We start from the raw sequence: 26,604 nt of genomic DNA, 5'->3' as shown, positions 1-26,604 counted from the left end.
CAAGATGTGGGTGGCTGGGAAACATGTTAGCCAAACTGCAACATACAAAGGGAAGTTTACAAACAAGTTTGAAACATTTTTTGATAAGTGTTTATGTAATGTGTGCGTAACAAATTGAACGTTTGTTTCAAAGATAAACAGTGGGGTACATACTAAACTATTACGGTCGCCCTCTGTGCAGAATTTGTATATATAAATCGAGTGCATTTTTGAGAGTGAATTAAATCAGATGTGGCACTATAATGATACCTGAGATGTGTTTGATCCTTCCTTTGGGAAAACTAACTGGTTAACGGTAATGTCCTATGAAGAGACCTTGGAAGACATTGGGCCTGTATTCTCTGGTGTTTCAAAGAATGAGAGGTGATCTAATTGAAACCAAAAAAATATGTAAAGGAACAAACAGGATAGTTGCAGCTAAGATAGTTCCCCTGATTGGGGAGCCTAGAAGTGGGGACACAATTTCAAAATAAGGGGGAAGCCACTTCGGACTAAGATGAGGAAGTCTAATTTCTCATGTGTATTCTCTACCCCGTCGACAGAAAATATGATAATATAATCAATTCACATTATGCGCACACAGTCAAGATTTTTAATACAAAACAAAAAAGATGCTTGTGGAATTATTTTGAAAATACTTAAGTGTAAGCAAATCTACAACTTTTCCAAAATTATTAAACTTACAGGAACAATTAAGGTAGAATGTGCTTCTTCAAGTTTGTCCTTTAGCCACAAGAAATCTTGATAACGTCTACGAACTTCATACTCACATGAGTCAAACTGACTCCGAGTGGTCTATAAAAATAGGATTGAGAAAGATTATATACAGAAGAGTGCAGATTATTTTGAAATACACGAACAGCCTTTTTACATTACAAAAGACATCCATTTATTCTTGTTAATATTTGGGTATGGCAGAACAAACTGTTCAAAGAGTTATTTAGGCTGATTAGCTGAAGACTACCATGTTACACAGGGAAGGTAATGAACGTAAAGCTTATCAAATGAATATAAATAACGCTTAACCAATAATCAAATCTCAAGTATGAACTAAAACAGAAAATTGGTTTGAAACTAGTTCAGTTGTGTGAAACAGGCGATTATATAAAAATTCCTGGAAGTCTAATCCTGTTAACTCAAATAAAATTACTTATCAAGTGGAAATTAATTTATAATTTTAAAGAAAGTAGCAAATAGACAATCATTCAATTTTATCAAACTTAAAAAAAATTTCCCTGACCAGCTATCGGTCCTTATGGGCAGCACTGTAGCACAGTGGTTAGCACTGTCGCTACACAGCACCAGGGACCTGGGTTTGATTCCCAGCTTGAGTTACTGTCTGTGTGGAGTCGTCACGTTCTCCCCGTGTCTGCGTGGGTTTCCTCCAGGTGCTCCGGTTTCCTCCCACAAGCCCCGAAAGACGTGCTTGTTTGGTAACTTGGACATTCTGAAATCTCCCTCCATGTACCCGAACAGGTGCCATAGTGTGGCGACTGGGGGATTTTTGCAGCAATTTCATTGCAGTGTTGATGTAAACCTACTAGGACACTAATAAAGATTATTATTTTTCCATTCTTGAAAATCTTCTCACTTCGAGGACAGTTGCATTTGAGGTAGATGCCCTCAACCATCTTCTATTAATTAACCATTTTTCACGAGCCGAGACAGTAAGTATATGGCTTCTATACGACAGATTAGTTGCATCTAGTTGTGAATGTTGGTGAATATTGAGAGACTCAATAAATATCCTGGTCTTAAACGATGGCACACACCAGTATGTGAGTGCAAAATACAAAAGTGAAGCATCTGCAACGATCTTCAGTCAGAAGTGCTGATTAGATAATCTGTTTCAACCGTTTCCTGAAAGATGCCAGTGTTTGGCCTATTCAAATCAGCTGAGAGGGACAGCATGGCGGCGCAGTGATTGGCACTACTACTTCATGGCACCGAGGTACCAGGTTCGATCCCAGCTCTAGGTCACTGTCTGTGTGGAGTTTGCACATTCTCCCTGTGTTTGCGTGAGTTTCGTCCCCACAACCCAAAGATGTGCAAGCTAGGTGGATTGCCCACGCTAAATTACCCCTTAATTGGAAAAAATGAATTGGGTACCCTGAATTTTTTTTTTTCAAAGTCAGCTGAGTGCACCAGATGTTACACTGTGACCCTGACAACATCCCGTTGCAGTGCTGAAGATTTGTGCTCTCAGGTCTGCCTTGAATCAAGTTGTTGTGATGCAGCTGAAACACTGCCATCTATCCAACAATTTGGATAATGTTTAGGTATTCTCTAGCTACCAAATCCATAAGACATTAAGACATAGGAACAGAATTAGGCCACTCGGCCCATCGAGTCTGCTCCGCCATTCAATCATGGCTGATATTTCCTCATCCCCATTCTCCTGACTTCTCCCCATAACCCCTGATCCTCTTATTAATAAAGAACCTATCTATCTCTGTCTCAAAGGCACTCAGTGATTTGGCCTCTACAGCCTTCTGCGGCAAAGAGTTCCACAAATTCACCACCCTCTGGCTGAAAAAAGTCCTCCTCAACTCTGTTTTAAAGGATCGTCCCTTTAGTTTGAGATGGTGTCCTCTGAATCTAGTTTTTCCTCCAAGTGGAAACATCCTCTCCACGTCCACTCTATCCAGGCCTTGCAGTATCCTGTAAGTTTCAATAAGGTGCCCCCCTCATCCTTCTAAACTCCAACAAGTACAGACCCAGAGTCCTCAACCATTCCTCATACAACAAGTTCTTCATTCCAGGGATCATTCTTGTGAATCTCCTCTGGACCCTCTCCAAGGCCAGCACATCCTTCCTTAGTAAGAAGTCATACAACACCAGGTTAAAGTCCAACAGGTTTGTTTCAAACACGAGCTTTCGGAGCGCAGCTCCTTCCTCAGCTGCGCTCCGAAAGCTCGTGTTTGAAACAAACCTGTTGGACTTTAACCTGGTGTTGTAAAACTTCTTACTGTGCTGACCCCAGTCCAACGCCGGCATCTCCACATCATCCTTCCTTAGATACGAGGCCCAAAAGTGCTCACAATACTCCAAATGGGGTCTGACCAGAGCCTTATACAGCCTCAGAAGTACATCCCTGGTCTTGTATTCTCGCCCTCTTGACATGAACCACCACCCGCAAGTGGCACAGGTGCGAGGGGCGCAGTGTGGGCGGGAGGCGTGGGAGCGTGGCACAGGTGGGTGGGGCACATGGGGGCCAGGAGCAGCATGGGGGGGGGGGGGGAAGAGTGCCATCAGCGGGCGAGGGGTGCAGCAGATGGGGGGGGGGGGGGGGGGTGAGGGACGAGGGGAGCAGCAGACGTGTGGGGGTGGGGGCCGAGGGGACCAACAGCGGGATGATGGCAGCAGTGCAAGCAGAGACGAGACGGCCAGGTATGAGGGGGAGTGAAAATGAGATGACATCATGCTTTGCATGTAGTGTCTCTGACAGGCAGATCAGTGGAGGATGATGAGTGTGTGTGTTAGTCCCCGTCCTACAGCAAGACCGGTCTCCAGTAGTCTTGGATGTCCCTGCCACACGGCCAAGACCTCGTGCCGCTGCTGGTTGGTTTATAATGACCACCCCACGTTAAAAGAATCCACGCAGGGGCATTTTCCACCGCAAACACACCCCATCCGTCCAAATGAATTTTGGGACCTGGAACATCAGGACCCTCATGGACAACCACAACAGCAGCAGATCTGAACATCGAGCATACCCCACAGAGCCAAAAACAGAGAGGCGTTCATCAAAGACCGAGAGGTAGTCAATGCCCGCTGGAGAGAGCATTTCAAGGACCTTCTCAACCAGGACACAGACCTTGACACAAGTGTCCTCGACACCATCCCACAATACGCCACCCGCCACCATCTCAGCGCAACCCCAGCTCGCTGTTGGTCAAAAAGGCCAACCGGCAGCTGAAGAACCGCAAGGCCTCTAGCGCAAATGGAATCCCCAAAGAAGTAATAAAATATGGCAGAGATGCACTCCTGACAAGAATCTACAATTTCATCATCTTTGCCTGGAAGGAAGAAAGCATGCCGGATGATCTCAGAGATGCCTTATTTGTGACCATTTTCAAGAAAGGAGATAGGTCCGACTGTGAAAATTAGTGGCTGAAGAGCACCTCATTGAGTCTCAGAGCGACTTCTACCCATCAAGAGGCTCAATGGACATCACCTTCAGCGTACAACAAATCCAGGAACAGTGCAGGGAGCAACATCAACTTCTGTACATGGCCTTCTTCGATCTCGCGAAGGCGTCCGTCAACCATGAGGGATTGTGGAACATCCTCCTCAAATTCAGCTGCTCGCAGAAATTCGGCACCTGCTCCACGATGACATGCACAGACCAAATACATTTGCAAACTGAGGTCAAACAGGGCTGTGCCACCCCACGTCTCCATCTTCTCTGCAGCAACACTCTACCTCGTCACCCTGACCCCCCGCTGGAGTGGAGCTAACCTGCCGGACAAGCAGGAAACTGTTCAACCTCCACGCCTCCAGGCCAGAACCAAGACCAACCCAACCTCTATCATCGAGCTGCAGTGTGCAGACGACATCTGTGTGTGCGCACAAGGGTTGAGCTACAAACCATTGTTGCACATTCACTGAGGCATACGAGAGAATGGGCCTCAGACTAAACATTCGGAAATCAAAGGTTCTACCAGCCTGCTCCTGCCACACAAAACTGCTCACCAACCATCAAGATCCATGGTGAGCCCTTGGACAAAGAGGATCATTTCCCATACTTCAGAAGCCTACTCTTGGTGCAAGGAGACATTGACGAAGAAATCTACTATAATGTGCCACCGCAGTCTTCGGACACCTGAGGAACAGAGTATTTGAAGACCAAGACCTCAAGCCCAGCACCAAGCTCATGGTCTACAGAGCAGCTGTGGTCCCCATCCTCCTGTATGCATCAGAAACTTGGACAATGTACAGCAGGCACCTCAAATCCTTGGAGAGATATCACCAATGCTGCCTCCACAAAATCCGGCAAACATAATAATAATAATCTTTATTAATGCTACAAGTAGGCTTACATTAACATTGCAATGAAGTTACTGTGAAAATCCCCCAGTCACCACACGACGGCACATGTTCGGGTACACAAGAGAGAGAATTCAGAATGTCCAATTCACCTAACAAGCACGTCTTTTGGGACTTGTGGAAGAAAATCGGAGCACCAGAAGGAAACCCATGCAGACATGGAGAGAACGTGCAGACTCTGCAGACACGGAGAGAACGTGCAGACTCTGCACATACAGCGATCAAAGCCAGGAATCGAACCCGGGACCCTGACGCAGTGAAGCCACAATGCTACAGGATAGGGGTACCAACGTGAGCGTCCTCTCCCAGTCCATTCCCCAGTGACGAGGCACTGGTCATGCTCAATGCCCGCATGCTCAACACAAGACACCCAAAACACTCTACTTCAAGCTCTGTAATGGCAAGCAATCACGAGGAGGGTAGAGGAAACGCTACAAGGGCACGCTGAAACCCTCCCTCAATAAATACATGGGATAATGATACATGGGAATCACTTGCCTGGGAACACACAAGCTGGAGAAAAAGCATCCGCGAAGGCAGCAATGACCTTGGCGTTGCAGGGTGGAGCACGCAAAGGTCAAGTGTAAACAGCGGAAGGAAGCACATAATCTAGAGCATCTCACCCACCCCATCAGGCACCTCTTGGCAAACCTATGGCAGAGTCTGTGGATCCATGATTGGATTTTCAGTAGAAAGTAGAAACAAGTCATCCTCAATGTTGAGGGACTATCTAAAGGAAGAGACCTAAAGGAAGATTTTTGGGGTTGTTGAAGGCCAATCATCTCCAGGATACCACAGCAGAAGATCCTCAGGGCAGTGTCAAATGCTTAGCAATCTTCAGCTGTTTCATCAATGACCTTCCCACTATCATAAAGTCAGAAATAGGGATATCCACTTATTCTTGCACAAGGTTAATTTCATTCAAAACTCCTTGGATAATGAAGCAGTTGATGCTCACATACAGCACGATCTGGAAAACGTTGTGTTGGACTGAACAGTGTCAAGTAACAATAGCACTACAAAATGGACAAGCGGCGACCATCTCCAGCAAGAGAAATGTAGTCACCACCCCATGACATTCAACAGCATTAGCATTATCAAATTCCCCACCATCATCCTGGATTCACCACTGCTGGATTCACCAATTATAGAGGGGGGTCCTTTAAAATACTGGCTAAAATGATTCTTGAAAATTATTGAAATACGAGTAAGTTATAATTGTTTGAATACTGTCCATGGCTGTCTCAAATGTTACGAATAATGTCCTACAAGTCCTGATATGGAAGATACATTCGACAAGATAGAAAAAATATGGGCAGCACAATTGCTTCACAGCTCCAGGGTCCCAGGTTTGATTCCCGGCTGGGTCACTGTCTGTGCGGAGTCTGCACGGGTTTCCTCCAGGTGCTCCGGTTTCCTCCAACAGTCCAAAGATGTGCCAGTTAGGTGGATTGGCCATGCTAAATTGCCCTTAAGTGTCCAAAAAGGTTAAGTGGGGGTTACTGGGATAGGGTAGATACGTGGGCTTGAGTAGGGTGCTCTTTGTAAGGGCCGGTGCAGACTCGATGGCCAAATGGCCTCCTTCTGCACTGTAAATTCTATGATCTATAATATCGCAGCTGAGACAAGACGTGACGTAGGGAGTTTGAACGTGGGCCAAAAATCATGGGACAGCTAATTAATTTGGAGTCATTGCTTGATGTCTAATTAACCAATCACTTGTTAAGTGACTGATATTTTCCTGAACGAATCAAGGGGGGTCTCAGATGAGATTTAGAACCAATGAAACTAAGGGGCTAAACCCAGATAAGGATTCCCTTAAGGATTGATCCATCTAACGGATTAGCAGAGAAAATTATAGCCGTCGGAGAATAAACATTTCAACAAAGGCCTTTGTTGAAATGATTTTTAATTTTGTAATCTGAAGTCACTTTTACCTTGAAGTTTTGTTTTACTTGTTCAAGGACATTTCGAGAGACACGGAAAAAGCATTTTCCAGTTAATTTTATGTAAATGTACCAAAATGTATTTTTAAGAAATAAACTTTGCATTCATTCAACCGGACTTATCTTTGAGCGAGAGATAAGACCAATCTTACTACAACCAACCAGAAATGTCCATGGACCACCCACATAAATGCTGTGACTACAACGTTAGATAAGAAGCTGGGAATTCTGAGGCATGATATTCACCTTCTGACACTCCAAGCTTGTCCACCATTCACAAGGCACATACAAGGAGGGTGACTGAATATTTTTCAATTACCTGAATGAGTACAGCTTCAACAAAATCAAAGAAGCTTGATGCCATCCAAGATAAAATCATTTTTTCAATTACCACCATATCTAACCACTTAATAGACCGCTCCCCTCCACTGTTGCCATCATCTGTAAGATGCAGCAACTCATCAAGGCTTCATTGGCAACACCTTCGAAATCCACAACCTCCACCATCCAGAATGACGAGGGCAACAAGCACATGGGAACGCTGCCATTTCAGAGTTCACCTTCAAGTCACACACCTGGGGCGGGATTCTCCCCTACCCGGCGTGACGGGGGGGGGGGGGGGGGGGGGGCGGCGTAGGGGAGTGGCGCCAACCACTCCGGGGTCGGGCCTCCCCAAAGGTGGGGAATTCTCCGCACCTTTGGGGGCTAGCCCCGCGCCGGAGCGGTTGGCACCAGAAGACTGGCGCACAAAACCGGCGCCAGCGGCCTTTCAATGGCAGTGGGTCTGGCCGAAAGGCTTTCGCCGGTCGGCGCATGCGCCGGCGGTGACGTCAGCGACCAGCTGCCGCTGACATCACCACCGGCGCATGCGCGATGTGGGTTTCTCTTCCGCTTCCGCCATGGCGGAGGCCGTGGCGGCGGCGGAGGAGAAAGAGTGCACCCAGGGCACTGGCCTGGAGTCTGAGCGGGGGGCCCCGATCGCGGGCCTGGCCACCGTGGGGGCACCCCCCGGGGTCCGATTGCCACGCCCCCCCCCAGGACCCCGGGGGCCCGGTCGCGGCGCCGTTCCTGCCGCCACTAGAGGTGGTTCAAACCTCGGCGGCGGGAGAGGCCTCCCAGCGGTGGGACTTCGGCCCATTGTGGGCCAGAGAATCGCCGCAGGGGCCTCGCCGATCGGAGTGGCGTGATTCCCAGCAGGGTCGGAGAATCGCCTGGGGCCGCCGAAAATCCCGCCCCCGCCAATTCCCGGGTGGCGGAGAATCTCTGCCACGGCGGGGGCGGGATTTTCGGCGGCCCCAGGCGATTCTCCGACCCTGCTGGGGTTCGGAGAATTTCGCCCCTTGGGTGGGATTCTCCGGTCAGCGATGGCGAAATTGTGTTCGGCTGGAGAATATCCGATCGGGGACGGGGTTCTTTCGCGATGCTCCGTCCCTTCCAAAGTGGCTACTCTTGAGAGTATGCCGCGCGCCGTATCGACGGCCTCAGAATGTTGCCCGAGGCCCACCCCCGACCAGCCGAGTTCCCGACGGCATCGGTCGCGTGCTATCTTCCATCGGGAACTCAGCGTGGCGGCTGTGGACTCAGTCCACGGGCAGGTGGGATTTCGTCAGGGGCTGGGGGCATTATTGGGGGGGTGGTCCGGGGCTCGCGAGCCGGCCAAAAGGGGGCATTATTTTGCAGGCTGGGTCCACTTGCCATGTTGCACGGATTTGGCTGCCGCCCCGACAATTCTCTGGGCTGTATGGGCAGCAAGAGCCGGGTGCTCACGCTGCCTGCCTACTGGACCCAGCCAAACGGAGGATCCGTGGCCGTTTTGCACCAAATTTCCAGTCGTAAAACATTCCCGTTCCCATACCAGCGTGAGGACATAGCCTCAGAATCAGAGGATCCAGCCCTTTGACTTGGAAACAGATCCTTTTTCAGAGCTGGATCAAAATCCTGGAATTACAGCTTAATAGCATATACCCTGCAATGGTTCAAGGCGGTGGCTCATTACACGTTTCACAAAGATAATTGGGGATGAGCAATAGTTAATCAATTTGGGCGTTACTGGCTAGAAAAAACAAAACCAGCATTGCAGTCAAGCCTGGTGCTGTTCTCATCAAATATTAACACATCAGTTTTCAAGTGACAGGGAAAAGGGAACCTCGATTGGTGGTTCCATCTCTGGCCCAGAGGCCTCAGAAGCCAATGAAAATAATCGAACTGCATTTCCAGTGATTTTTGGAGAAAAGTCAAGATTCTAATTTCTTCATAAAATTGGACACTTTTTCGGAAAAATATATTTAAAAAGTATTCTGCTTTGCATATACATTAACCACAGAACAGTATCTTATTTGACACAAATCCTATTTGAGTCAAAGTGAGGTACCGCTAAATTAATAATTCAAATTATTCCCCAATAATAGTATATGAACATTTAAACTGGTAAACTGAAGATAATATGAATATTCTGTAACTAGAGAGAAAAAACAATCTTACAACCAGGAAACAGCATGCTATACTAATTGATTTGTTCATGAAGCAGGTTAGTTTCCTTGGGAACTGTCAATACAGCAGAAATCAGATGAAAGGGAACTATTTCACTGCTCAATTTTTATAAAGACCTTTAATTGGATAAAGCCTTAATCAGAGTTGTCTTTATTCTGTGCCTTTTAAGATTTAAAGTTGATCATCCCGTCCTTTATTTACACGTAAAAACTGCATATTGAGGAAATACAAACTTACATTTCTCATTACCTAAATTTCCACCCATTATTAAATAAACAGTTAGGAAAAGGAAGGTATCTGAGACACCCAACTTCCAAGTCAATGAGACTTATAATTACAATAGTCAGGGAAATAATAAAACTGCTTCATATTGTAACCCAAAGTTTATTAACAGAAAGTATTTAATTACATTCCAAAGGCAGACATAAATTTGCAATTTAACTGTTTATGTTAAGCAGCGTTGATATTAAGAATAAAAATAGGTTTAGACGACAAGACTTTTTTGCTATGATCTTGAATCACAATCTAAATGTTGTATTACCAAAAGTTAGTTGATTTATTTCATTTTAAATCAATCCCATCAAAGCACAAGTGTGCTGGATTTATGATTCGTGTTGACTTGAGTGGTGTACAGTCAGTTGATTTATTTAATTTTAAATCAATCCCATGAAAGCACAAGTGTGCTAGATTTATGATTCGTGTTGACTTGAGTGGTGTACAGTGAGAAAATCAGAGTTGGGTAAAATACCAATCAATTCCTCGATCTATTAAAAATATTTTTGAACGTTACTTGAAATTTTAACAGCTTTAGGCAAATATTTAGTTATTTGTAAATCTTAAACATCCAACTTCTGGTAAAATCTGTTTTACATCAAAGCGGCCTAGTGTACCAGTGAATTACACTCAAATATTGGAGCCTGTGGCGTTACCTGAGCGTAACAAAAAGCGCATGTAATTTACAGCTACATGAAACAATGCTAAAAGCCTGACCATCAATACTTTTTGATGATCATCCTTTTCAAAATGTACCCAGCAAAACAAAAATGATAAAGGACTGAGAAATAATAGAATTCAGATTTGGCAACATTTTCCTATCTTTGATTCTATACCTGGCAGTCTGCATTCTAGGGCCAGAGCATCACATTATGTTTTGCTAGATTTCTCCATCATTCGCAATAATGCACCATTGTTTTGCAACAAAATGTTCCTAAAATTATATTACAGTTAGTTTTTGAAATTAAGTATTGGAACTACGTTAATCAGTGACTATTTTCTCTTACCTTAGTAGTGATCCTGTAAGTGACAAAAGTTTCAATTGCTGTGACATGATTTTCTGGGTCATCTACTGCGACAAAAATATCTTTGCCATCAGACTCATCTTCCAAAGTGTGCTGATTGATCATAGAAGATGGTGAAGTTTGCATGGAGATGCTGAATGAGCTTGCATCGGTGAAACTAGCATCCTGTTGGAAGACAGAAAGACAAGAACCATTGTGATCTAAATAGAGATCCTGTCAGCATAAGTAGCAGTTGCACAAAGCCATATATAGAACTTATATAATCTGATCTTGTAAGATCCTGGACTTGTACACTTAGTGAACCGATGTTCTAATTTATATTGTGAGATTCTTCAGATAAAAGTACAACCCAGGACTTGTGTTGTGAAGTTTTGAATGTAATTTTACAAACTGAAATTGGCAAGTACAAAATGTGATCAAACTTTAAGTGTGACAAACTAATATAAAAGTAAAATAAAGGGGATGCTGGAAACCTGAAATAAAAGCGGAAAATGCTGGAAATACTCAGCAGGTTAAGCAGCAAATGTGAGTTAACCTTTCAGATCTGTGGCCTTACATCAGAACTCTTATTTTTCCCTCCGCTGCTTGACCCGAGTATTAGTTCAAATATGACAAGTTTCTTTAAAAGAAAATTGAAGATCAATTACATTAAAACATTGTCACAATCCCATTTGGTGTTATAACTGTATGGGAAGATTCCAGAATGGAACCCTGGCTCAAAGCACCATTGGCGGTATTCTCCGTTTCTGAGGCAAAGTGTTGACACCAGGGCAGGATTCATGGACTTCCACGACTGCAAAACTGGCACTGCACCTGGACCGATTCAGCGATGGTGGAGGGGCTAGCACCGGTGCTACATGGAACACAATCTATTCCAATGAGAAACGGTGTGGGTTCGCCGGGTCCGTGACTGACACTCAGGCGGCTGACAAGTTGCAGCCTCATATACACATTACATTCCCCACACACACTCATCCAGCCAACAAGGTGGCACTGGTTGCGCTGGAGCAAGCCCATTCTGCTGATGGGTCAGCTGGGACCAGAGGTGCACTGGGGGACACCCATACGACCTATGGCCCTAAGTTCACAGTGGGCAGTCAGCAGCGTGCGCAGCTGCATGGCTGCCTTCTAGGCCACAGCAATGGTGCCCCGTGCCCCATCTCCTGGCCATCCTCCGCTACTCCTCCCCACTATCAGAAGCACCCCTGCCTGCGGCACGACTATCAGCAAGTATATGGCGATGTTGGACACTTTTCATACCCCTCTCTCTCCCTCAGCAGCCGCGGCACCTGTTTACGATTTTTAAAAGCGCAAGTGCACCTCGCCATCAGGATTTTTCCCAGTGGAGCAGGAGCATCATGAAGGCCCCGGAGAATACCAGGTCAGGCCCGCTAATATGCCAAAGCTGTTTACTGGATGTGCATTCTGGAATGAATCAACGCCGCTGTCGAGGCACCGGAGAATTGCGATTCAGTGTGAAACTGCCGCTAGTCATGATTTTGGAGTCAAAACCGGTTCTCTGCCCAAACACGTTTCCCGATTCTGGCGTCAGCCGATGGTGAAACACGCCCCATATATTTTTTTAAAAACATGGAGGAACAGAGTCTTATGGCCGCTAATCCGTTTTAACAAGAAAAAAAATTGAACATAAAATGTTGGATTATGCTACAATACACCATTACCTCCCCCCTCCCCCCACCAAGTTTAACAAATGCACACAGATCTTAAGGTGAGCATGGCTTATAAATGATATCATAAGTCAAAATGGTCTTAGTAACACAACATCCATTTGAATACACAAGGTGGTTGTGGTCAAATCCCTTAAAATGACCTTGTTTTCTGAACATTGTCGCTTTTTGTCACCAAAGAAGAAATAAAATTATGCAATACCACCTAGCTCATTGAAGATTCAACCAGAACTGTCATGGCTTCATTTGTGATGAATTGCAGCAAGTTAGAAAAGAAAATCAATGTGAAATAGAGTGGAAACAGGGGAAGTCAATGGGAAATGGGTGATTTAGTTTAGAAGGAGGAAAAGATAAAAGATTGTTTTTTAATCTGATATTTAAAATTTTACCGAAAAATTCAAAACCTCAAGGAACAGTTTCCAAACTAGCGAGCTAAATAGTTAATTTTCAGTTCCAGAGGTTGATTGGCAGTAATGATACAATTAAAAGGGTATTTACATTGCTGATCACCAGTTAAAATGTTTGCGTTGAGTTTAGTTAACATAAATACAGCAACTTCACAACATTCAAAGCATGCGAATGGTGAGGCAGATTGCAAAATGCCACATTGGTAAAACTAACCATGCAGTGGCACAACCATTCACGCAAACATTAAGGGCAGCACCATTCGCCCCACCATTAATTCAACAGCAATTAATTAAGGAATGCTGGCATGGATTTGTTCAAAGAAGATAGCGTTTAACTAACCTGACTCAGCTTTGTGATGAAATGAAATGAAAAGAAAAGAAAATCGCTTATTGTCACAAGTAGGCTTCAAATTAAGTTACTGTGAAAAGCCCCTAGTCGCCACATTCCGGCACCTGTTCGGGGAGGCTGGTACGGGAAGTGAGGGAGGGTTAACGAGGGTAACGTTATGCATATAGATTGATATGTGATTTCATTGTATTTGGACTCCCAAAAGACATTTCAAGAAGTGCCACATCATACACTTTCAGCAAAGTTAGCATCCATGGACTAAAAGGGACAGTTGCAGCATAGTTACAAGGTTGGTTGAGTGACAAAATGCAACAGAAACTGTTGTTCTGGGGAAGGTATATCATGGTATTCTCCTAAGGTCATTACCAGGACTTCTGCTCCTTTTGATGTACATTAATATTTAGACTTCGGGTATACAAGGTGCAATTTCAAAATGTGCAGATGACACAGGAGGCACTGTGAGATGCGAGAAGGATAGCATTAAACCTCAAGATATAGACAGGCTGGTAGAATGGCCAGATGCATGGCAAATGAAATTTAATGCAGAAAAATGTGAAGTGGTACATTTTAATAGGAAGAACAAGGAAAGCAATGTAAACTATGGGCACAATTCTAAAGGGAATGAGGGAACAAAACATCTTGGAATATGTGTGCACAAATCATTGAAAGCAGCAGGCAGGTTGAGAAAGTGGTTAAGAAGGCAACAGCAGTTGTTTGTGCCTTTCTCATTTACCCTACTCTGACTAAGCAATGAGATGGAGGAACTCCATTTGATACTGGTTTTAGCTTGTAGCTTTGCATTAATTACACTGCAACATGATTGGACATGATAAATTGCCCTTAGTGTCCAAAATTGCCCTTAGTGTCCAAAATTGCCCTTAGTGTCCAAAATTGCCCTTAGTGTCCAAAATTGCCCTTAGTGTTGGGTGGGGTTACTGGGTTATGGGGATAGGGTGGAGGTGTTAACCTTGCTCTTTCCAAGAGCCGGTGCAGACTCGATGGGCCGAATGGCCTCCTTCTGCACTGTAAATTCTATGAAATGACAAGGTCTTAATTGTGAAGGTCTATCTCCCTAATGAACTCAAAAAGAAAACTTTTCTAAAAATGTTTTAGCAAATTTTTCATCGTCTTGGCTCACTCTGTTCAGTTCTTTAAGTTTCTTTGCTTCTTCCTATTAATTTCAGACCTGTACATTTATCAGCAATATTTCCCAAGTTTGTGATAGTTTATAATCATTGTGCAACATTTATTGCAACATAACAATCTATAGTTATAAGAATAAACACCTTAAGAGCTAAGGCAGTGTAGAAATCTTTTGTAAAGGGAGTTTAACTGTATTTGCTGGACCAGGACAAGCCATTTCCTAGACTTCATTATCATCCTTATATTGTGTTGTAACTGTAAGTTGGTTTTAACTTGTTGATTTATTTAACTTGGATGTTGTTTGGGGAAACAGGGCAGTCTTAAGGCATTCAAGGATCACTGATATAGTTCGGGACAAGGGGCACGTTCTACATAAACTGTGTGTCTAGTAATACATGTACTTAAATACCTTATAGTAGTCAAGTTTGTGTATATTTGTCTTCTCTGTAATTTAATAGTCTTTAATAATTGTTACACGACGATTGAACTGCTTATTCTCACTGGAGTTTCACTTGCCTCCTGACACCATTCCAAAACACAAAACTATACACTCACAAATCGGTGTTCCAAGTTGGAACTTGCAGATAACATCAGGGTGGTGCGTGACAGGCTCAAAAAAATCATGTTTTTGCTTATTCTCAGCAATGACATGTACCCACATTAGTATCGTCATCAACAGTGCTGTCAAGCGATACTTACTCAGCAATAACCTGCTCATGGAGCTCAGTTTGGGTTCTCATTAACCTCATTACAGTCTTGGTTAAAATATGGACAAAAGAGCTGAATACCATAGGTGAGGTAAGAGTGACAACCTTTGACATTGAGGAGCCCAAACTAAACTGGAATCAGTGGGAAAACTCTCCGCTAGTTTGAGTCATACCTGGCACAAAGGAAGATGGTTGTGGTGGTTAATCACCTCAGCTCCAGGACATCTCTGCAGAAGTTCTTCATGGTAGTGTCCTAGGCCCAACCACCTTAGGCTCTTCATCAATGACCTCCCTTCCATCACAAGTGGGGATGTTTGAAGATGATTGCACAATATTCAGCACCATTCACAACTCCTCAGATAATGAAACAGTCCATGTCCAAATACAGCAAAACTTGGACAATATCCAGGCTTGGGCTGACAAGTGGCAAGTTATATTCACGCCACAGAAGTGCCAGGCAATGACCATCTCCTACAAGAGAGGGTCTAACCATCGCCCCATGTCATTCAATGGCATTACCGTAGCTGAATTACCCAAAATAAACATCCTGGGAGTTACCATTGATCAGAAACCGAATTGATCTAGCCACATTAATACTGTGGCTACCAGGGCAGTTCAAAGGCTCGGAGTCCTACGGTGGAACTCACCTCCTGACCTCCCAAAGCCTGTCCACCATCTACAAGGCACAAGTCAGGAGAGTAATGGTATATTCACCACTTGCCTGGATGAGTACAGCTCCAACAGCACTCTAGAAGCTCCACACCATGCAAGACAAAGCAGCCTGCTTAATTGCTCCACCTTCCACAAACATTAAAAGTGTCCACCACCGACGAACAGTGGCTGCCATGTGTACCATCTACAAGATGCACTGCAGTAACTCGCCAAGGTTCCTTAGAGAGCACGTTCAAAACCCACTACCACTATCATCTAGAAGGACAAGAGCATCAGACGCATGGAAACACTGTGGGTGTACTTACACCTCAGGGGCTGCAGCGGTTCAAGGCAGCAGCTCACAACCACCTTCTGAATGACAACGGGGGATGGGCAATAAATGCTTGCCTAACCAGCGACGCCCACATCCCAGAAATAATTTTTTTTTTAAATAGTTATCAGCCTTAATTTTTCACCTCATAAATGAATGTTTTTCTTAGTACCTTATAAATGGGAGCAAGGGAACTCATAATATGCTCTGTATTGCAAAGATGTGCAAGAGTTTAAGACAAATCTACACAGAGAAAACTGCACATGGCGAAAGAAAGAGAGAAATTAGTTTTCCAACTATACAAATGTAGTATGAAGCTGATTTCAAGCTAAAAGTCATAACATTTGCCAACTTGTCAAATAACTGTGCTGCAGAGGAAGTATTTTTTTCATATTTCAAAATGCAAACCACCACCTGTGGTTAACATTTTATACTCGGCAAATAACCCCATTTTTTGGAAGGTCTTTTGAGGCTTGAAAGGACAATTTATATGCCAAAGATTTTAAAAGATGGATGAATACAGCATGATCATGTTATTTGAAATGCTCAGTTTGTCATTCTTTACTGCTTAAATACAGTATAATATTAAAAATTAAAGAAAAACTCATCATCTGAAATTTATTTTATTCTGCAAAGAGCACTGATTCTTTCTTTTGGTGGTTATCTGAAGTCATCCGCCTCCACACTGTCATAAAATTCCAGTGTTTCGTTATCTTTTGACTCAGTAAGTCGCCAGTCTCTAATGGTGGGGATTTCAGGTAAGGAACATCTGTATGTACATACTCTGCATGTCTATTTCTTTAAAAGAAGAAACAATTTCTGCAGCAGACATCTCTCTGCAGATGTCAAGGTCGTCATCCATTGAAAGACTGAATGTGCTACCTCCCTCAAGCCGCTGGGACTCCTTTAATCAACCTAATCAACTTGTGTCTACTGTTTCACCACACACCATTGTGTGCAAGGTTATGTCTCATTTTCCAGCAGCACAGGAATCGATTTGGTGCTTTGAAGCTTTCCACTCAGTTCTTTGAAAAGCTCATCAGCTTTTGAAAAGAAGGATTGTCTGAGCTCTTCAGTGATTAAGCCACCTTCACAGAACTTCATAAACATCAGCCATCTTACTTTCATGCTTCAGTTTCCTAGCCCGGTTCTCAATTCTTCAAGTTGCCCAATTTTCTTTTAGAATTCTGAAATATTTAGTAATGCCAAGAACTGAGAACCAAGAACCATTTTGAGAAATGATGAGAGAATTCAACTTCCATTCCTGGCAAACAATAATAATGCACAGCTGGATACCGGGTAAAATAAGTTCATTGTCACATTGATGACCAAACACAATGAGATTGAGAGGAAGCCCTCAGGTTCTAAAATAGAAAACGTTGTTAACTTGGGATTTCTGCGTATCTGTTTCATAAAATCAGGAACTTCAGTAAATGTAACTACAAATGTAGAAGTGGATTTCATTTGGAACTTCACTGATAGGGTTAATATAACAGTTCTGAAAAGCTCTGTGAAAGAGATGTCAACAGGTCAAGGGATGAAATAAAGGGAGCGTGTTCTGACCGGCATCTGTGAAAGCAGAGATGTCAGAAGGTTATGGGATGGAAAAAGGAGAGTGTGGCTTTAGTACTATTTAATGTTCTGACCCGCATCTGTGAAAGCAGAGAGGTCAAAAAGTCAAAGAATGGAATGAATGGGAAGCGTTACTTTATTGCAGAGATAGCGCAATTAAGCTCGTTTGACCAGTTGAGACAAATAAACATTGAAATGTAAAAGGAATGGGCTTTGGAATGAGTTAAGCCAGATGGCCATGGGATACAAAAACCTTTGTAATAATATTAATAGTGACTTGTGCTAATGATTATGTCAAAAATAACCTCCCGACCTCGAAGAATAATTCCATATATGTACATGTTCTGGATCCTTGCCAAATCATAGGTGTATCTAGGAATTTAAGGGGACCACCCCTAAGCTGTAAAATGTATAAAAATACAGTCCTTATTCTGGGATTTTGGCACTTCTCGAAGGTAGTTACCCGACTGCTTAGAGATTTGTCCCGGCCGTGAATAAACGAATATTCGTTACTGACGTGTTCGAGTGTTTTACTTCTGGACTGACGATCAGATACGTGAAAGCGCAATTCACACAATAACACAAACATCTCACAATTGAAAGGATATAGGGCAAAAAAAGACAAAGAACTGATTGTGCTAAAATGGGAACTGCAATTAAGTGAGTTCTAAATAAGTTACGATCCCTGTGGGAGAACCATAAACCAAAATAACCAAGTTTACCCAAACCCCTAAATGAAGAAATTGCCATTAAGATTTAACTTTTTTGTAACTTTTACTTGAACAGAAATGGAACCAAAGCAAACTAAACATGAAGAGGCAAAAGATACTTTAAGTAAAATGGTAAATTTCACATCAAATAGCCGATACAATGATATGTCTTAAACTTACACAAGCACCTGCATCGCTCCCCGGTAAACACTCAGCACCACAGCAGCTCCAAAGTTATCCATCTTGTTCTCTGGCGTGCAAGATCTCTCGCTTTCCCACTTAATTGATTTGGCCCTCAAATAGTGGTCACTAGCAGCCACATTCGATTTGAGGTTCTCGGAGAAGGTAATCACCTGAATGGGACATTCCTGTAGAACCACCTCAGTTCGATTCACAACTTTTCATGACACAACTTCCCCAGAGCCTCTTTACCTGACTCCTTTAAGAAAATTCATCAATTGGTCTGGTCAGCTGTGAAAAATCTAAGCATAGCTGTGTTATTGTCCAATCCATCATCCTAGCACTGAGCCTGTCTTCAGCTTTACGTCCTTTTTAACAATATTTCACCCACAGCTCCTTGTAAATGTGTCTTCTCTGTTCTTCCTCTACTGGTTACAATTCTCTGGTCAGAAGGTGTCCATATCCTAAGTTCCTTTCTCTCGGTAGAGCTTCCAGGTCAAGGGTCACCAGGTGACATGGAGCAGTATTTCTTTTTACAAAAGAAAATTACAATCGATTCCTTTACAATTGATGCACACTCTCAAGACTTTTACAAACATTCTGAAAAACAATGACGGATTCCACAGCTATTTTAAAGAAATTACAAATGTTCTTTCTATACGGCTTCCCGGTCAAAGATGGTCACAATAACTAAACTATAGTCAATCTCAGTTCAAACAGCAGTTGATGGTCAACAACTTTTCTCAGCACCCATTTGGTGTATGGGGAAAAAAATAGCTAGATCTCTAAATTTAGAGTACCTAATTCATTTTTTCCAATTAAGGGACAATTTAGCAAGGCCAATCCACCTACCTGCACATCTTTGGGTTCTGGGGGTGAAACCCATACAAAAACGGGGAAAATGTGCAAACTCTACACGGACAGTGACCGAGAGCCCGGATCGAACCTGAGACCTCGGCGTCATGAGGCAGCGATGCTAACCATTGCGCCACCATGCTGCCCTGCTAGACTCTATATCAAGGTGGAAGGAGTAGCTTTTTAAAGAGGCGTATTAAAAGATGAAAGGCAAGAGGGATGCTGAAGAGTTTAAGGAAGAAATTAGAAAGTTTGGGGTTGCGACAAGTGAAGGGAATAAAGGCAGTAGTGCGTTGAAGGGGTGCACTAAAGGCCACAATCACAGGAGCAGAATTTTGAAGAAGGGGTGATTTACACAGCTGAAAGAAATTGCAGAAGTAAAGAATAGACACAATGAAGCTGTCTAAAAACACACACTCTTGAAAAATTGAGTTCCTCAGTCTATAATAGGGTTCAAATAAATTTAAAATAAATTACTGTAGCAGACATAGTGTAGTTGAAAGACTTTCCAGTCTTATCTAAAATGACAGCAGGCCGACAAATCATTTATTCATCTTTCTGACTCACATCTGGATTACTGGTTAAACACACAAAGACTCACTTTCAGTAGAGAGATAACTGTCTCAACTGCTAAAGACAATTGCATGAAAATTAATTAAGAATCATTCGCAGAAATGAAAAATAATTGGCATGTTAGAACTTGGGCTAGGAAAATAAAAAATTTAAAAATAAGAGCATCACACAAGGTCAGGGAATTAGAATGAAATATTTTTAAATAGAATGACCTTAAATAATTTTGCACTGATTTGCTCTAAAATTGCATTCCAATTTGTAAAAGTAGTTTTAATTTCCCCCACTAAACTTTGAAGAGGAAATATTCAGAGAAAGATGAAATGAAATGAAAATCGCTTATTGTCACGAGTAGGCTTCAATGAAGTTACTGTGAAAAGCCCCTAGTCACCACATTCCGGCGCCTGTTCGGGGAGGCTGTTATGGGAATCGAACCGTGCTGCTGGCCTGCCTTGGTCAGCTTTCAAAGCCAGCGATTTAGCCCAGTGTGCTAAACAGCCCCTATTACATACTTCTTGCAGTGCTTTGTGCTAAAATTTTAGTTTGGGGCCGCAGAATTTGTGAAAATGGCATTATAGCCATCTTACAAAAACTAAATTCTCTAAGCAATTAATGATTCATGTAGCAAGAAAAGGATGCTGAAGCCCGATTCAGTGAAGTGGCAAAGCAATGGTGGCAAAAAATCTGCTGCCATTTTCTGTTATGTGTAAAATTTGATTTCAACGTGAGCAAAATTGAGTGAACAGCAAATTGGACTGACAACTTAAATGTCAGCTAAAAAACAAACTGCCAGCCTCACCTTATTTATGCAGCGATATCATATCACAATCCAGTAATTAAACACTGCTGCACTAAAATAAGTTTTAGAAGTAATAGTAACATTTACCACAGATCTGTGAGAAACATTTGAGTACAAGAAGAAAAACAAGTTCCTTTTAGTAGCTGGAATATGCTCGCTGAACGTTTGGGCAACTAGTTTTCACTTGAACTGACTGGGTTTACTTGCTTCTCCAGACCTCTGGGCAGACCTCTGGAGACTTCATTTAAGAGCAGGTTCAGTGTGTTTATGGTCAACGTAACAACATTTGGCAAAACTGCTAATCAACTTAAAATCCTTTTGCAGTGGCAGAGTCAAATCCTGAGGCAAACTGCGAAACTAGAGAGAGACCTGGCACCTCCTATTAATTACATCATCTGCATCCCACTAAGATGTCACATGACCTCCTTAGTTAGGATTAAATACAACTCCCCCATTAACTATCTACTCTCCATGGAATCTCCAGAAATCAGAACAATGTTCCATTAGTCCTATATATGTAACAGGTAAATGGTTGGAAACCATGGTTACCTCACATTTTACGACTTAATTACAGCTTTAGCAGACTCACAGTCTGGATACTTTAACCTAGGTTCTTTTATTACTGGAACAAATAACACAGCCTTAACACAGGCTTTTAAAAACATTACTACAACAGATACAAAATATAATGCAACTGATGAGCCATCAATTGAACGCGAGACGAGTTGCTGTACAAAAGATAGGCTTTAATAAGCTAGAACTTAGCCCTGCGGTCGACTACAATAAATGGACGACCGCCGGGCGTTCAGACTATTTATACCTCGGTATGGAGGCGTGGTTAACTCAGCCTCTTGACCAATCGGAGAGCCGTCACATGACTGGACTCAACCAATCGGTCGAGAGGCACATGACCGACCAGGGCCAATGGTAAGCCGGTGTTCTGCACCAACGGCAGACAGCTATGCAAATCATACCACCACAGCAACAAATTCTACATTCATCACAACTTGTATACTCGCCTTTTGTGATTCAGCACTGGGGCACCCAGATCCATGTGCACTTCAGAACTCTGCAATCTCTCACCATTTAGATAAAAAGTTTATTTTTTTATTCTTCCTGCCAAAATGGAAAATTTCAGATAATGTCCACATTATACTCCAGTTGCCAGTTTTTGCGCACTCACTTAACCCATCTATGTCCCTTCATAGCCTCCTTGCAGCCTCTTCACAATTTATTTTTCTACCTATCTTTGTGCCAGCAAATTTAGCAACTATATCTTCAGTACCTTCATCCAAGTCATTTCTATGAATTGTAAAAGGTTGAGGCCCCAGCACTGATCCCTGTGGCCCCACTCATCACATCCTGACAACTAGAAAGAGACCCATTTATCGCAACTCTGTTTCCTGTTAGCGAGCTAATCTTTAATCTATGCCAATATCTTAACCCCTACACCATGAGCTTTTATTTTTGACAATAACCTTTGATGTGGCACCTTATCAAATGCCTCCTGGAAACCTAAATAAAGTACATTCACAGGTTTCCTTTTATCCACAGTACACGTGACTCCTTCAAAGAACTCCAATAACTTGGTTAAACATGATATCTCCTTCACAAAACCAGGTGGAGTCTGGCAGATTGCCTTGATTTTTTTCAAGTGCCCTACTATAACATCTTTAATAATGGCTTCTAACATTTTCCCAATACAGATGTTAGGCTAACTGGCCTGCAGTTTTTGATTATTGTATCCCTCAATTTTTGAATAAAGAAATTACATTTTCTATCTTCCGATCTATCTATCTTCCCCGAATCTAAGGAATTTTGGAGATTGAGAACCAATCCATCAACTATCTCATTAGCCACTTCTTTCTAGACTTTAGGGTGAAGTCCATCGGAACCTGACAATTTGTCAGCTCGCAGACCCAACCATTTGTTCAGTACCATTTCCCTGGTGGTTGTAATTTTCCTGCGATGCTCCCTCCTATTTCTTTTCATGATTTGCAGCAATTTGTCAGATGTTACTTGTGCCCTCGAGAATGAAGACAGTTTAATTAATTCTCCATTGCCCTACTTTCCATTATCAATTCTCCAAACTCACTTTCTACAGAACCAACATTGTTAACTCTTTTCTTATTTAAATTTCTAGAGAAACTCTTATAATCCATCTTCGTACTATTAGCTAGCTTTCTCTCATACTCTAGTTATTCCCTCCTTATTAATGTTTGTCATTCTTTGATATTCTTCCAAATCTTCTGACCTGCCACTCATCTTTGTGCAAATTGCTTTTTCTTCAGTTTAATGTCTTTATGAGCAGCAGGGTGGTGCACTGGTTCGCACTGTTGCCTCACGGTGCCGAAGTTCCAGGTTCGGTCCCGGCTCTGGGTCACTGTCCATGTGCAGTTTGCACATTCTCCCCATGTCTGCATCGGTTTCGCTCCCACAACCTAAAGGTGAGGAGGCTAGGTGGATTAGCCACGCTAAATTACCCCTTAATTGCAAAAATGAATTGGGTACTCAAAGTTTAATGCTTTTAACATTTTTAGTGAACCACGGATGACGGGCCTTCCCCATGGAATTTTTGCTGTTCTGCTGAGAAACTATTGCAAAAACATTCTATGAACTCCTCATCCATACTACCCTTGCCCAAATGATTTTTCCAAGAGTAGATAAAGTTCCCCATGATTGTCGTCGTACCTTTCTGACAAGCTCCCACTATCTCTTCTTTTATACACTGTCCTATCATACAGTTACAATTAGGGGGACTGTACACCACTCCCACAGGCGACCTCTTGTCTTTATCATTTCTCATCTCAACGCAAACTGTTTCTACATCCTGGTTTCCTGAATTTAAGTAATTCCTCACTAATGTATTAATACCATCATTAATTAACAGAGCTCCCCCCCCCCTCCCCCCTCCCCATCTTTTCTAAACTTCCTGTCCTCCCTACATGTCACAAATGCTTCAATATTTAGGTCGCAATCTATGTTATCATGTCTCTGTAATGGCTATCAGATCATACTTGGTCATTTGTATTTGCACAGAACATCAGTTAATCTGTTTTGTTTTGAATGCTGCGTGATTTTAGATACAACGCCTTTTGTTTTGTCCTTTAATTATTTTTGTAGGATCTAGCCTTCTCTGCTCAGTATTATGACCACAGCTGGCCAGGTCCTTAAGGGCATAGCTGCTAGACTGGGACTGCAGCAGGTGGTGAGGGAACCAACAAGAGGGAAAAACATACTTGCCCTCACCCTTACCAATCTGCTTGCTGCAGATGCACCTGTCCATGACAGTATCGGTAGAAATGACCACCACACAGTCCTTGTAAGACAAAGTCCCGTCTTCACATTGAGGATGCCTTCCCATTATGCGGTGTGGCATTACCACCGTGCTAAATGGGATAGACTTCAAACAACAACTCAATACTGGGCACCCATGAGGCACTGTGGACCATCAGCAGCAGCAGAATTGTCTTCAACCATAATCTGCAACATCATGGTCTGGCATATCCCTCACTCTACCATTAACACCAAACCAAGGGGATCAATCCTGGTTCAATGAAGAATGCAGGAGAGCATGCCAGGAGCAACATCAAGCGTACCAAAAATGAGGTGTCAACCTGGTGAAGCTATAACGCAGCACTACTTGTGTGCCAAACAGCATAAGCAGCAAGTAATAGACAGAGCTAAGCGATTCCACAATGAACACATCAGATCTAAGCTCAGCAGTCCTTCCATATCCAGCCGTGAATGGTGGTGGACAGTTAAACAAATCACTGGAGGAGGAGGCTTCACAAATATCCCCATCCTCAATGAAGGAGAGCCCAGCACATATGTGCAAAAGACAAGGCTGAGGCATTCGCAAAAATCTTCAGCCAGAAGTGCCGAGTGGATGATCCACCTCGGTCCTCCTCCGGGAGTCCCCAGCAGCAGACAGCCAATACAATTCACTCCACTTGATATCAAGAAATGGTGAAGGCACTGGATACAGCAAAGGCTATGGGCAACAGTACTGAAGATTTGTACTGCAGAACTTGCTGCACCCTTAGCTAAGCTATTCCAGTACAGCTACAACAATGACATCCACCTGGCAATGTGGAAAATTGCCAGTTGTGTCCTGTACACAAGAAACACGGCAACTCCAACCCAGCCAAGTACCGCCCGATCAGTCTATTCTCCATCACCAGCAAAGTGATGGAAGAAGTCATCAACAGAGCTATCAAGTGGCACTTACTCAGTAATAACTTGTTCACGGCGCTCAGTTTGAGTTCCGTTAGGATCACTCAGCTCCTGACCTCATTCCAGCCTTGGTTCAAACATGGACAAAAGATCTGAACTCCAGAGGTGAGCTGAGAGTGACTGCCCTTGACATCAAGGCAGCATTTGACGTGTACAGCATCAAGGAGTCATACCTGACACATCGGAAGATGGTTGTGGTGGTTAGAGGTCAATCATCACAGCTTCAGGACATCATTGCAGGAGTTATTCAGGGTAGTGTCCTAGGCCCAACCATCTTCAGCTACTTCATCAATGACCTCCCTTCCATCAGAAGGTCAGAGGTGGTGATACTTACGGATGACTGTAAATTGGCCAGCATTATTCGTGACTCCTCAGATAATGAAGCAGTCCGTATCCAAATGCAGCAAGACCTGGAAATATCCAGGCTTGGGCTGACAAGTGACAGGTTACATTCGCGCCACACAAGTGTGAGGCATCTCCTACAATTGAGGACCTAACCACCACCCTTTGACATTCAACGGCATTACCATCACTGAATCCCCCACAATCAACATCCTGGGGATAACATTGATTAGAGACTGAACTGGACTTGCCACAATAATACTGTAGCCACCAGGGCAGGTCAAAGGCTAGGATTCGTACAGCGGGTAACTCACCTCCTGACCCCCACCCCAACCCCCCCACCCCCCCCCCCTCCCCCACCCCAAAATCATGTCCACCATCTACAAGGCACAAGTCAGGAGTGTAATGGAATATTCTCCACTTGCCTGGATGAGTGCAGCTCCAACAACACTCAAGAAGCTCAACACCATCCAGGACAAAGCAGCCCCTTGATTGCTCCCAACTTCCACAAACATTCAAAGCGTCCACCACTGACTAACAGTGGCAGCCGTGTGTACCATCTGCAAGATGCACTGCAGTATCTCACCAAGGTTCCTTCGACAGCACCTTCCAAACCCACAACCACTACCATCTAGAAGGACAAGAGCAGCAGATACCTGGGAACCCCACCACCTGGATGTTCCCTGCCAAGTCACTCACCACCCTTACTTGGAAATATATCGACGTTCCTTCACCGTCATTGGGGGAACATCTTGGAAGTCCTTCCCTAACAACACAGTGACTTCAGCGGTTCAAGAAAGCAACTCACCACCACCTTCTGAAGGGCACTGAGGAATGAGCAATAAATAATTTATTTAAATTACTCTCAGGTGTGTACTCTCTGTTCCTTCCTGTCATGGTCTGTTTATCCTTTCCCATATTAATACCTTTCTCTCTTGCCTTGTCTTTGTTTTTTGGTATACCGCATCTTCCCAAATTTGATCCTTTGACCCCACTATTCAGTTTAAAACTCTCTTTCCTTCCCTAGTTATGCAGCTTGCTAGAATATCAGCCTCAGCACAGTTCATGTGTGGACCATCCCAACAGTGCAGATGCCACTTTCCCCAGTATTGGTGCCACTGCCGCACAAATTGGAACCCACTTCGCCCACATCAGTCTTTGAGCCACAGGTTCATTGCTCTAATCATATTTGTCCTATGCCAATTTGCACAGGGTTCAGCTAATAATCCAGGCATTATTTTCTTGTCTATGTTACTAGTACCTACATGGACCACGACCACT

General features: G+C 43.4%; 1 protein-coding gene across 1 annotated transcript in view; it reads right to left on the bottom strand.

The window, feature by feature from the left end:
- Nucleotides 1–26,604, bottom strand: part of snx7 (sorting nexin 7) — an 86,757-nt gene that overhangs the window by 45,389 nt on the left and 14,764 nt on the right. The window contains exons 2-3 of the mRNA XM_038793916.1: nucleotides 10,766–10,948; nucleotides 685–795 (exon numbers count right to left, since the gene is read on the bottom strand). Of these exons, the coding sequence (XP_038649844.1) occupies nucleotides 685–795; nucleotides 10,766–10,948 (294 nt within the window). The remainder of the gene's footprint in view (nucleotides 1–684; nucleotides 796–10,765; nucleotides 10,949–26,604) is intronic.

The sequence above is a fragment of the Scyliorhinus canicula genome, chromosome 4 (genome assembly GCF_902713615.1).
Source record: "Scyliorhinus canicula chromosome 4, sScyCan1.1, whole genome shotgun sequence".
NCBI classification, from domain to species: Eukaryota; Metazoa; Chordata; class Chondrichthyes; order Carcharhiniformes; family Scyliorhinidae; genus Scyliorhinus; species Scyliorhinus canicula.
Note: the sequence above shows the minus strand (reverse complement) of the source record. Positions and strands in the feature narration are given on the sequence as shown.